Source organism: Phycodurus eques, chromosome 9, assembly GCF_024500275.1.
Source record: "Phycodurus eques isolate BA_2022a chromosome 9, UOR_Pequ_1.1, whole genome shotgun sequence".
Taxonomy (NCBI): domain Eukaryota; kingdom Metazoa; phylum Chordata; class Actinopteri; order Syngnathiformes; family Syngnathidae; genus Phycodurus; species Phycodurus eques.
Window position 1 is genome coordinate 25,369,067 of NC_084533.1, and position 12,074 is coordinate 25,381,140.

Consider the following 12,074-nt stretch of genomic DNA (forward strand, 5'->3'; position numbering starts at 1 on the left):
GACTTCAGTGGTTGAGATTATTTAGCGTCATTTAGGACTCCTCTTGCATGTTTCAAGAGTATTGTATTGTTTTCAACATTATACTGGTGAAGTGGACCGCTTCAGCTTTCAGCAGTTGCGTTTAACCGTCATCGCCTTTGCTCCTTCCAGGTGACAGCTGCAGACTGAGCGACTACCGGCGCCTCAAGGCCAAGATGTTGGAGGCGCACGACAAAAGACACGCAGTGACGAAGGCGTCGCGTGGGGCCCATGAGTACAACATGGCCGCCAGGAAGCAGCTGGTGAACGCCATGTTCAGAGGTTTCGATGCGGACGGCAATGGGCAAATATCAATGGACGAACTTTCACAGGTAATTGGAAAGCAATTCATTTTGAGTTAAAGCTGCTCTTCGGAAATTCAACCAATCCCCAACCGAATTTTAATCCGATACCATTAGCCTAATAGCGTAGTTGCCCAAGTCATATTTTAACACAACAAATTTAACAATTGCCTCGATTCAACGGATTACAGATTACCATATTATGGATGACTGTGAATCTACACATAAAGAATAAGCAACAACATTTTTAGCAAGCACATTAGTATTTTTATTGATATTGTGACAATAGGTTAAAAATGGCCTGGGCAATTATGCTATTAGGGTAATGATACAGAATTTGAAAATTGATTGTTTTCAAAGAAAAAAGTTACAATTACGGGAATAATATTGAATTAAAGTTTAATTAAGAAAGTCGTAATACTATGAGAATAATACAATTTCTTCTTCTTTTTTTTAAGTCAGAATGTTTGGGGCAATTATAGCTGGAATCTTCCGAGAATAAAGCAGTATTTCCTAGGCGAAGAAAAACTTTTATATTACAATACATGGTGTATTCTTAAAAAAAAAGTTTTTCACAAAAAAAGTCAAAATTTTAAAGATTTTGTTAATCTTACTTTATTTTTTAAGGGAAAAAGTCCTAATTTTTGAGATTTTTTTGTTGTTGTTGTAATTTTCCGAGCGTAGCGTTTCTCGAGACCCTTTTTCATGTATTCGAGCTGGAGTTTAAAGTGCCTTAATAACTGTCTGCCAACTTGGACATCTCATCATAATATTAACATATTTTACATGTTTTTGCATACACACACTGCACCGTGTGACAGCATGCGAGGAGTGAACGCTTGTTAAGGTAAACGGCAAAAGAAGATGCGAAAGTGGAGGGTGTAATTCCTCGACATGACCTTAAAGATGACCTTCACAAGCCTGCTTGATGCATTGTGATGTTGATTTGGTATGATGCCAGTTAGCCACATAGTTACAATGTTGGTCAGTTACAGTAGCTATGACGTACAATGTCGGTTATTTTGAGTCTCAGTTACGCTTTCTGTTAGTTGTGATTTCGGTTAGCTTACGATGTCGGTCAGTTAAAATGTTAGTTATTTACAATCTGTTAGTCTCGATATTGCCTCGTTATGATGTTGGTTCGCAGCTATGTAAGTTAGGTATGATGTCGGTTGGCTACAATGTTGGTCAGTTATAAATACAGTTATTCACAATCTCGCTTAGTTATGATGGTGGTTAGTTATGATGTCGGTCAGTCAGAATGTCATTAGTTTTGATATTGGTTTGCTCTGATGCCTGTTAGCTGCAATGTCAGCTAAATACGGTGTCGGCAAGCAACAATGTTGTCTGCTGGAAGGTTAGTTAGTTGCAATGTCGGTTGGTTCTAATGATTTTGGTCAGTTACAATGTTGGTTAGTTTCGATGTCGGTTTGCTACAACGTTGTTTATTTACAATATTTGTCACTGTACAATGCAATTCAGCTATGATGTTGGTTAGCCTCGGTGTCTGTTAGTTAGTGTCCTAATATAAATTGAGAAGTTTTTCTTGGGCAATGCCAGATGTCAAAACGATAGAACGTTTAACAAATATATATGCTTTTAATGATTTATTAGTCCAATCATAAAGCTATTATGAACACAATCTCATGGGGAAACCCAGCATTCCACATGAAACCAAGCTGCCGTCTTAACACTCTCTCTCTCTCTCTCTCTCTCTCTCTCTCTCTCTCTCTCTCTCTCTCTCTCTCTCTCTCGCTCTCTCTCTCACACACACACACACACACACACACACACACACACACACACACACTCTCACTCTCACTCTCTCTCTCAAGGTGAACAAGCGCCAGGGTCTGTTCAAGGACTCTGGCAAGTGCACGTTGTTGGATCTGTTAAAGTACAACGACGTCGACGATGACAAACGCCTGACCAGGGAAGAATTCTACACTGCCTTCGGTAGGCTGACCGTCTTTCCGTGGCTACCATGACATAATCATAAACATTGGGAATAAGATGCTGACGGGTATACCAGTAGTGCCATTGAGTTAAATTAATGTCTGTTTGTTATGATGTTGATGCACTGCATCAAAAACCGACATCAATATCACCACATGGGCTCAGGAACCCTTCAGAAAACCAACATCAGTAAATACAGTTCGGCGCTACATCCGTAAGTGCAACCTGAAACTCTACTATGCAAAGCAAAAGCCATTTATCAACAACACCCAGAAACACTTCGGGCTTCTCTGGGCTCGAGCTAATCTAAAATGGACTGATGCAAAGTGGAAAAGTGTTATGTGGTCCGACGAGTCCACATTTGAAATTGTTTTTGGAAATTGTGGACGTCGTGTCCTCCGGGCCGAAGAGGAAAAGAACCATCCGGACAGTTATGGACGCAAAGTTCAAAAGCCAGCATCTGTGATGGTATGGGGATGTGTTAGTGCCAATGGTATGGGTAACTTACACATCTGTGAAGGCACCATTAATGCTGAAAGCTACATACAGGTTTTGGAGAAACATATGCTGCCATCCAAGCAACGTCTTTTTCATGGACGCCCCTGCTTATCTCAGCAAGACAATGCCAAACCACATTCTGCACGTGTTACAACAGCGTGGCTTCGTAGTAAAAGAGTGCGGGTACTAGACTGGCCTGCTTGTAGTCCAGACCTGCCTCCCATTGAAAATGTGTGGCTCATTATGAAGCGTAAAATACGACAACGGAGACCCCGGACTGTTGAACAGCTAAAGCTGTACATCAAGCAAGAATGGGAAAGAAATCCACCTACAAAGTTTCAATAATTAGTGTCCTCAGTTCCCAAATGTTTATTGAATGTTGTTAAAAGAAAAGGTGATGTAACACAGTGGTAAACATGACCCTGTCCCAGCTTTTTTGGAACGTGTTGCAGCCATAAAATTTGAAGTTAATGATTATTGGCTAAAAACAATAAAGTTGATCAGTTTGAACATTAAATATCTTGTCTTTGTAGTGTATTCAATTAAATATAGGTTGAACATGATTTGCAAATCATTGTGTTCTGTTTTTATTTCTGTTTAACACAACCTCCCAACTTCATTGGAATTGGGGTTATAGTTACGACATTGGATAGTTATGATGTTGGGTAGTTGTGATATCTACTACTTACTTCGGTTACTATGTTGGTTAGTCCCAACATGGGTTAGTCACAACATCAGTTACAATGTCTACCACTTACTGCACATGGGCTACGTAATATGTCAGATAGTCACAACATTGGTGAGTTAAGTCATTTAGCTACATCGGATAGTTATGGCGTTGGTTAGTTTCAATGTTGGCGACTACCGTTGGTTACTCACTATGTCAGTCAACGACAACGTCAGATAGTTATGGTGTTTGTTAGCTGTGACGTCTGACATTAACAGCATTGGTTAGTTGCAACATTGGTTAGCTCGGATGCCGGTTGGGTGCAGCGTCGGTCAGTGTTACAATGTTGGTTAGTTACGACGGCGGATCGTTCCAATGTCTGTTACTTACGATAGCAGTTAGCTATTTTCCATTTTAATTATGATTGCAGTTAGATAAAAGGCAAGTAGTAACTGTCACTTACGTCAGTGAATACCTACAATGATAGTTCGTTACAATGCTGGATAGTTAGGCCATTTAGCTACTAACAGTGATGCCAGGATGCATTACTAGCTAACGTTACTGTAATATGACCACTTTTTAAATAGCGAGTAATCTAATGCATTACTATTTATAATCAGATTGAAGTTACTCATCCAAGTCGCTGTATAAAACATTTTGGTTAAAAATGCAATTCCAAAAAGGGATTGATAAAACTGATTGGCATTTTTATGTTGAGGCGCTGTTGTCGGCAGCTGCTGAATGTAACGAATAGAGTAATTTGTAATCTAACTTCATTCAAGTAATCAGTAAAGTGATTAAGTGACTTTCAAATCAAATAATCAGTAAAGTAACTGAGTTACCTTTTCAAAGTCACCGTGGCAACACTGGCTACTAAGTCGACGAGTTAGTGTTACAGATAGTTATGTTGGCGGTAATGATGTCGATGAGGTACGACGTTGGTAAGCAGGAACCGTGTCGTAACGGTACATCAAAGCATATTGACTTCGGTCCTGGGGGGCAGGCAGAAGGAGTTTGAAAGCGTAGCACTTCCCAAAAAGAAAGCAGGTCACAAAACAACAAGTCATTAAGGGCGACGCAGGTGCTCGGCGAAGGCAAACAGGCGTGCACCGTTTTCCCATCCTCTTTGTTCCTCCTCCACCTCCTCGCCACCGTTATTGCTTTCATGACTCTTTTTCCCAGCTGACATTTTGCAGCCTGGCTTGATATCTTCTGACGGGATCTCTTCTGACATTTGGCTGGCGTGACACATTTAGCGGCGGGGGTGGGGGGGTGATGGGTGCATCGGCAGAATCTCCTGCTGCCGCCTTCATCTTATCGGGCGACACAAAGTTGCAAGTGTGTGTGTGAGAGAAAAGCTCTTTTGGATCAAACTGCAAACAGTGTGAATACTGCTACTGTGTTGCCTGGCCACTCCCAGTTAGCATTCCTGCGCTTGAAGCTTCCAAAGAAGTCGACACCGAATTTCCTATTTGGGCCTATCACCAAAGAGACGCAGTGCTCCAATCATTCGCCGGGTCCGTCATTACTTGACGCCTTTCTCCTAGTAGACATGGCAAGAAACCAGATAGTGTCTACTTACGAGTTAAGTGCGTGAACAGTGGTGCTTTGAGATAGTGAATTGAACTCACTTCACAACAAGCAGCAATTTGCAGATAGAGAGCAATTCTTCCCAGAAGAGCCTTCAAGCGGTCGAAGTTTACTGTCAAACTAAACATTAAACAAACGTTATGTAATTAAAGGACTTTGCCTTAAGAATGCCCCCGCTAGCTAAATGCTAACACGTAATGATAAACGGCATATTTGGGCCGACGAATATCACCGGTTTTGAGGTGTTAGAACCCTTTTAGCAACTGTTCAGATGTTTTCATTTTAAGCCCCCTGAAATGGTCATCAGGAAGCACACACTAATATAAATCGTGTTTCTATTTATTTTTTTGGAACAAATGGCCACAGGTCATAAACCAACGGGCTGTTGTGTTCCTGATTGATGGCCCGGGTGGAATTGACAGCTGACTATCAGCTGCTGTATGTAACCTTTCCAGCTCTGCAGGCACCATCACAGACATTCACATAGCTAAAAAAAGAAAAAGAAAAGGGAACTACATGAAAATTTAACAACGAAGAAACCACTCGTTCCCATGGAACTCAAATGGGATGGATGGATGGATGGATGGATATATGAAATCGTTGTCCTTTATCTATATGTATATTTGTCCATTAACTCAAAAGTCTTAACACTAACAGATGGAGCAAGACATGTAGACAGAATATATTCACACATTTTTTATTTTCATTGTTTTTTTTTTAATTAAGTCTCATCTCCGTTCGTAGACACTATTGATGTAAAGATGTAAAAGACTTAACTTCTGAGCCCATTTGCATCGTCTTGCTAACCAAAACAGCTGCACGACATGGCATCTTATCTATATATGTATATGTCATATCCTGTGTGGCGACGGCATCTTCAACAGTGATTCGCGCTTCAGTAAAGTCTGCTATGCGCTCACTCCAGAATGCATTTTCATGCAACATGTCAGGCTAAAGCTCCTTTTTCACTGCCTGCAAATTTGATATTTTGTCAGAGCTGTAACAGAGGCGGGAAGGCGATCTCTTTCAAATAGAGATCCCGCAGCTCTAATACAGAATGGCGGCTACAAAGGCGAACCGGCAATTTCCCAGTTCGGGCTGCAGTAGGAGAGCCGTAACAGAAGCGGGACGGCACCTGTGAAAGGTTAGCCGTCGTCGCCAGAGTTAATTTCAACATTTTTACATGATAACGGCACCTGTCGGGAGCGTTCCCTTAACAAGGCGGCCCTGGCGGACCTTTTGTAGGGCTTTAATCTCCGTGCATTATTTAAAGCGGCGCCGGAATCAGTGTGCCTGGAGGAAGGCGACAGGCACACACGTCACGGCTTTTGATTACTTGACGTCGTTGATATCAACACTGATGGTTGAAAAATTGCTTGAGTGATGGCCCCACTGCATCGTGGGTAAGCAGATCACGTGTCATCCAGTACCACGTGTTTGTCCGCCCGGTGCGAAACACGAATTTCAACTGCAATATGCTGGAAAAGAACCGGTGATGGTTCCAAAGTAAGGTTTCAAGTCAAGATTTGGGTTTCAAATGAGGTTTTCAAGTTCAATTTAGTCAGGCTTAGGTCAATTAGGATTATAAAAAATATTTTTATTTGCTAAATGCCAGAATATTGAGGGAGGTTTTTTTTTTTTGCCAGTTTTTCATTACTTTCTTTCAAGTCAAACATTCATTCAAAAAAATAAAAGTGTGGTGTCTTTTTATATAGTGTATGTGCAAACATAAATATGTGGTTTCAACTGCATTTCTCCATGAAATCCGTCATAAAGCACAGCAAGAGACGAGATTATCACCTCTGTTTGTGATCTCATTCATTTTAACGAAGTGATTCAGGTAGCACTGTAAAAATGAGACTAATTAGTATTCTTTTTCAGACTGGCCCTTGGGGGAATTCTCGCCACAGCTTGGAAAAAAACAGAGGCGCTACCCAGCTGTTTTCCATTCACACGAGGCTGTTTTTTGAATATATATATATTTTTTTATTTGAAATGGACGTTATTATGCGTGTCGTGTTTAAGGGAGGGGACACAAATTAGTCCACAAGCGTGATTGTGCATTCTAATGCACGCTTCCATCTGACTTTTCTGGTTTAAGGCAGACTGAAGATGCTGAGTTGATGTTTGTACCAGTAGATATGGCGGTGGAGTTGTACAGTATGTTCCCAAATTGCAGGTGAGAAAGTAGCTGGTGATTGGTGGAGAACCAGGAAGTGAGCATGGGTACATGCATGGCGGATGTCCAGTGCATCTGGAAGGTAGTCACAGTACTTCACTTTTTTTAAAAGAAAAAAAAGTCCAATGTATTGAATGGAGAAACAAAACGGTAGTGTCAAAGTATCAAAGGGGGACTTTTGTACTGAGTGAAGAATGTGTGCTTTAGCTACAGGTGTCCTTTTATCTATATAAGCAGCTCGGAACAGGGAACTCGAAGACGTGAAAGCAACAAGGGCAGGTGAGACGATGTCAACATGTGGGCAAGTGTTGCTCTTTATTTGGTCACGGTACACCACATCAAAGCCCAAAATACACGAAGGGAAGACAAAAGGGAGTGGAGCGCTTCTGTTCGAAACTTGCTTCTGTCTTTGTCAGAGATGTGGCATCAAAAACGTATCTTATATTTCTTCTTCTTCTGGGAACCGAGAAGCTCTCGCAAATCAACCGAGCCATCCAAGATCAGAGAAACCTCTTTTCTGATGTCGCTGTCTTTTTTCTTCTTCTTCCATTCCCCGCCTGCATGCCGACATGAGGAAAAAAGGCTTTTATCTGCACTCCGAGGCGTCAAACTGAGTGTTCGCGGGTAGCTTTGGTTGTTAATAATGGACCTGTCTGTTAGTACCACGAGGCGACTGGTCGAAGGAGATCATTTGTGGAAAGGTCAACAGGGTTTGGATAAAAGAAGATGTGCGTTAAGCAACCGCACTGTCATTTTTCTGCATGTCGACAAAGCGCTCGCGGCAATTTTAAATGTGACCGTGCCGCTGTATTCTTTAGTCGTGGTCCTTAATGGCCTGTTACAGGTTGATCATCCGAGGTCGATCTTATCCCGGACGGGTTAGGTCGAGTCATTTCTGTCTAGAAATCATAAAGAAGGACCGATCCGTGATATGCCGAATGTCACGTGACCAAACCTGGGAAGCAGGTTAGCTGACTTCCTGTGTATGCTACGCTAGCAAGCATGACTATGGTTTGATGACATGTTTGTTTCAAACCGAACTTGCTAAAATGTTGTTTGATTTATGGCTAGGATATATATATATAGCAAATGAAAAGTGCTGAACTCACATTATGAGTCACATTCAAAAGGCTTAGAATTAGGAGGGGTTCAGGATTTGGGAGTTTTGGAACCTATGCTCTTTCAATGGTTTTGCTTTGGTGCCATTTTGTGGCAACTCAGTCCCAAGGAACTATGTTGAAATGATTTGAGGTAGAGGTTGAAGTGCCTGTCCCATCTATAGGGCTAGGCAATTGTAAACTTTTGTTGTGGGGAGTCATTTATGTGCTGATTTTTGCTATTGTGTATATTTGGTGTATTTAGCAATATTTTTATCTCTCCCTTAAGGTCGAAGTCAACAGAGGCCCCGTAATCAGATGCCCCTAAAGCAGGGGTTCTCAAACCTTTTGGATCCAGGAATCCTTGACAGGAGAGACATTTTTTTCAAGGACCCCCCCCACATATTCCTAACGGCAATTATACAGAACTACCATATGGAACCTTAATTAACATGGGAATTGAAATGTTGCAATGTTATGATAACGAATTCATTTTTATTTTATTTTTTTCAAGAAAAAGGTATCTTTAACAAGAACGGACATTTTGTTGGCATAAAAAGCGCATTTTCCCGAGTGAATTTAAAAACGTTATATTTGTAATATTCCACTTTTTATTCTGGACTCTTGTGATTTTAGTTTTTCTTTTCATGTAATTTCTTCTGCTTTTATGTTGGGATTTTATCTGGATTTTTCTCTTTACTGACTTGCCTCGCGTATAATTGGTGCTACGTAAATGAATTTAGCAAATCATTGGCGATAGCGTCCGCTAGGTAGCACATGAGGTGCACTACGTTTGTTTACGGAGTCAACGTGCGGTGTAAGCGCGAACCAGTTACAGTTCCTTTCTCCTAACTTATACGTTCGGGGAGGGGAAAGTGAATACGGACAAATATCCTCTCCGAGAAGCTTTCCAGGCGCCCTCCCTCCGGGGATCAGCGGCAAATGAAGTTTGCATACCTGTCGCATATCCTGGCGGCGTTAGGCGACAAGATGGCGGTGATTGAACGGTTAGGGGATGACATTATGGGAATGAGATTTTGGATCAGCTGATCCACCAGGCAGCATCCGGCAAGACTCGCTTTGCCGGGATTTCGGTGTCCGGGGGGAAGAGGCGGCAAATGGACTGGCCCGAGCTCTTTGGACAACAGATCCAATTTCCTTGCGTCTTTACCGTCTAAATCTGGGCGAATGTCGGATGTGTGTTACTAGCCCAACGGTAAATTTGTGATGTATGCGCGGATTACAGAACATCATAGTTTGCTTTTTTTCTTATACACATTTGACTCTTTTCTCAGAAATAAGACTTTACACTGGTTAGATTTGGATTTTAATCCCATAATGCTACTTTTAAGACTGGAAGATTTTCCAGAACAAAATAAGTACAACTTTACAGTTACGAGTTTATTCTGATTTGGGGTTTAGAAAAATGACATTTAAAAAAAAAAATGTTTTGGCTTTTTTTTCTTATAATCAGTTTTTTTTCTCAAAATTGCATCACCATTCCCGTAATATGACTTTTCTTTTCCTCCGTTCCTCCTTTTGCCTCCATAACTTCATTTTGTAATATTGCTATTTTGTAATTATTTACGAGTGAAGTTGTACTTATATGATATATATATCATATATGATTGTCGTTGTACATTGGTCAAACTCTTGGTATAGAAATAATAGATGAATTAACTTTTATATCGCGAGGACAACTTGCTGAGGCTCTATCGCTGACGTTGGATCATCAGAATATGACATTTCTGAATCATTACAGCCGTACATGAACTACAACAACAGTAGTTCATGGAGAGGTGATGGAGGTTTCGACCACCGGGTGCTATTAATCCTCTAATTTCGCTGTGATCCCACCGCCGATTTGGTCGGCCAAGTGAGAGATTACCGGTTTTAGCTGTGAGCCTCACTGTTCTCTCTGCACTCTGCTCCGATTGGCCAGTTCGGCTCACGCGGTTCGGACGAGGTCGCCGACACGGGGAAGGTTCAGCGGGAAATGCTGAAGAAAAAAAAAGCGTCTTTAGCGCTTTGGATTTTACGCCTTCAGGAGCACAACTAATGGAGTCTGTTTTTGGAGAGAAGGCTTAGAGAAGGCTTTATTCCTGAGACTCCCGAGTCACATAAAACTACTCAAAGACTCCACCCAGCGGACTTGGAAACAGTACATCCTTGGACCTTTTTTCTTATTAGGAGCGCAGTGGCAGTTTTGTCACATAATAGACAAACGACACACCTGAAATACAGCAGTGTTTCCCACATATACATTTATTTGTGGCAGGCCGCCACAAATACATGTTGACCGCCACTAATAGATAGATTGTGTATAATAGATTGTGCGTCTGCTCTAATCTGTCTGCTCTCATCGATACTTTCCTTTCTGATACTGCAAGTATCAAAAGTATCAAGATTTTACTATCCAGGCTCCATGTTCTAGTATCGGAGGCGTCGACATTTCAGACCATATCGATCCTTCCCCACACGACTCCGGCGGGCGTTGGCGGCCGTCTCGTCACGGCACACCCTGTGCGGGTTTTCTTGTATTTGTGTGTATTTTTGCTTGGTAACGCCACTCCATGTTGGGCAAAGCCTACGTACAATTGTCAGGATCTTCTGGGTTTCGGATTACGCCGCGAAAGCACTACTGTATTACGGGAAGCAAAGCAAAGCAAAGCAATTTTACTTATATAGCGCATTTCATACACAAGGTAACTCAATGTGCTTTACACGATTTAAAAGCATTTAAAAACAAAGAACAGCTTATAAACATTTCAAACAAATGGAAAAAAAAGAAAAGAAAAATACAATTAAAACAGCATACAGTGCAAGAAATATCATTTAAAAGTGGAAATGCTCTAAAAAGCATGGGAAGCGAAAAGGATCTTTGTAAAACAAATAAAGATATGCATATACATATGCAACTGTTAAGTCACCTGTCCACCATTAATATAAGACCACTTATACAGCGTCAGCGTCCTAATTAAGTTCTTCATTAAAACTATTTTTCAATGGGTTCCAACTGAAGTATTTAGTTGTAATTTGACAGATTGCATGTTTTGAAAGCAGCTAAATTGTGAATAAAAATCAAGTTCTGTTCGTTTGTTAACGAAAGTGTTTTCTATTTCTGTATGCTGATATAATGTTAAAAGTTATGCTGCTAATTTACAGCATTTATGATAAGTGAAAAAACAGAAGACGTTTTGCTTTAATTTGAAAATGTCTTTGTTTCTTTTAAAATTATGTACAAGAAACTACTCGTTTTGTAAGCCACTGCTTCATATTTTTACAGTAAAATATTTTGCACATATAACTTGAACCACTCAATCGTTTTTTGTTTTTTTTTATTGCTGGCACTGTCACAAACTTGGGTCAAAGGGTGACCATTTTGGGACATTCTGGAGCTTTACTTTAGTGATAATTATGATAGTGTTTAGAGTAAGAGTTTCAGTTTTAGAGGTCGGGCTCAGAATAGGGTTCGGGTTAGTTTGTTGAAAGTGGTTAGGGCCCTAAACATTTATCTTCGAGTCCAATTCATAGCCCAAAAAGCCTGATTTGTGCGCCATTGGTCGATATTCTTCAATTGTTTAGGGATAATTGTCCTGTGTCTTAGCAAGAGCGCAATTCATTTTGAATGATTGAAGTCAAGATTGGCCTTGGTCCAGGTATACCTCGCGGAAAATTCCCTTCTTCAAACGTTCAGCAGTTGTTACATTATTTACCTTCTCTCCCTAATTAAATTGCAAGAGCAACATCGTTATTTGATCAACTAA

At 40.9% G+C, this 12,074-nt stretch overlaps 1 protein-coding gene across 1 annotated transcript in view; it reads left to right on the forward strand.

Annotated features, from left to right (window-relative positions):
• fstl5 (follistatin-like 5) overlaps nt 1-12,074 on the forward strand; it is an 88,290-nt gene that overhangs the window by 41,405 nt on the left and 34,811 nt on the right. Inside the window, exons 5-6 of the mRNA XM_061685821.1 lie at nt 151-350; nt 2,156-2,276. Of these exons, the coding sequence (XP_061541805.1) occupies nt 151-350; nt 2,156-2,276 (321 nt within the window). The remainder of the gene's footprint in view (nt 1-150; nt 351-2,155; nt 2,277-12,074) is intronic.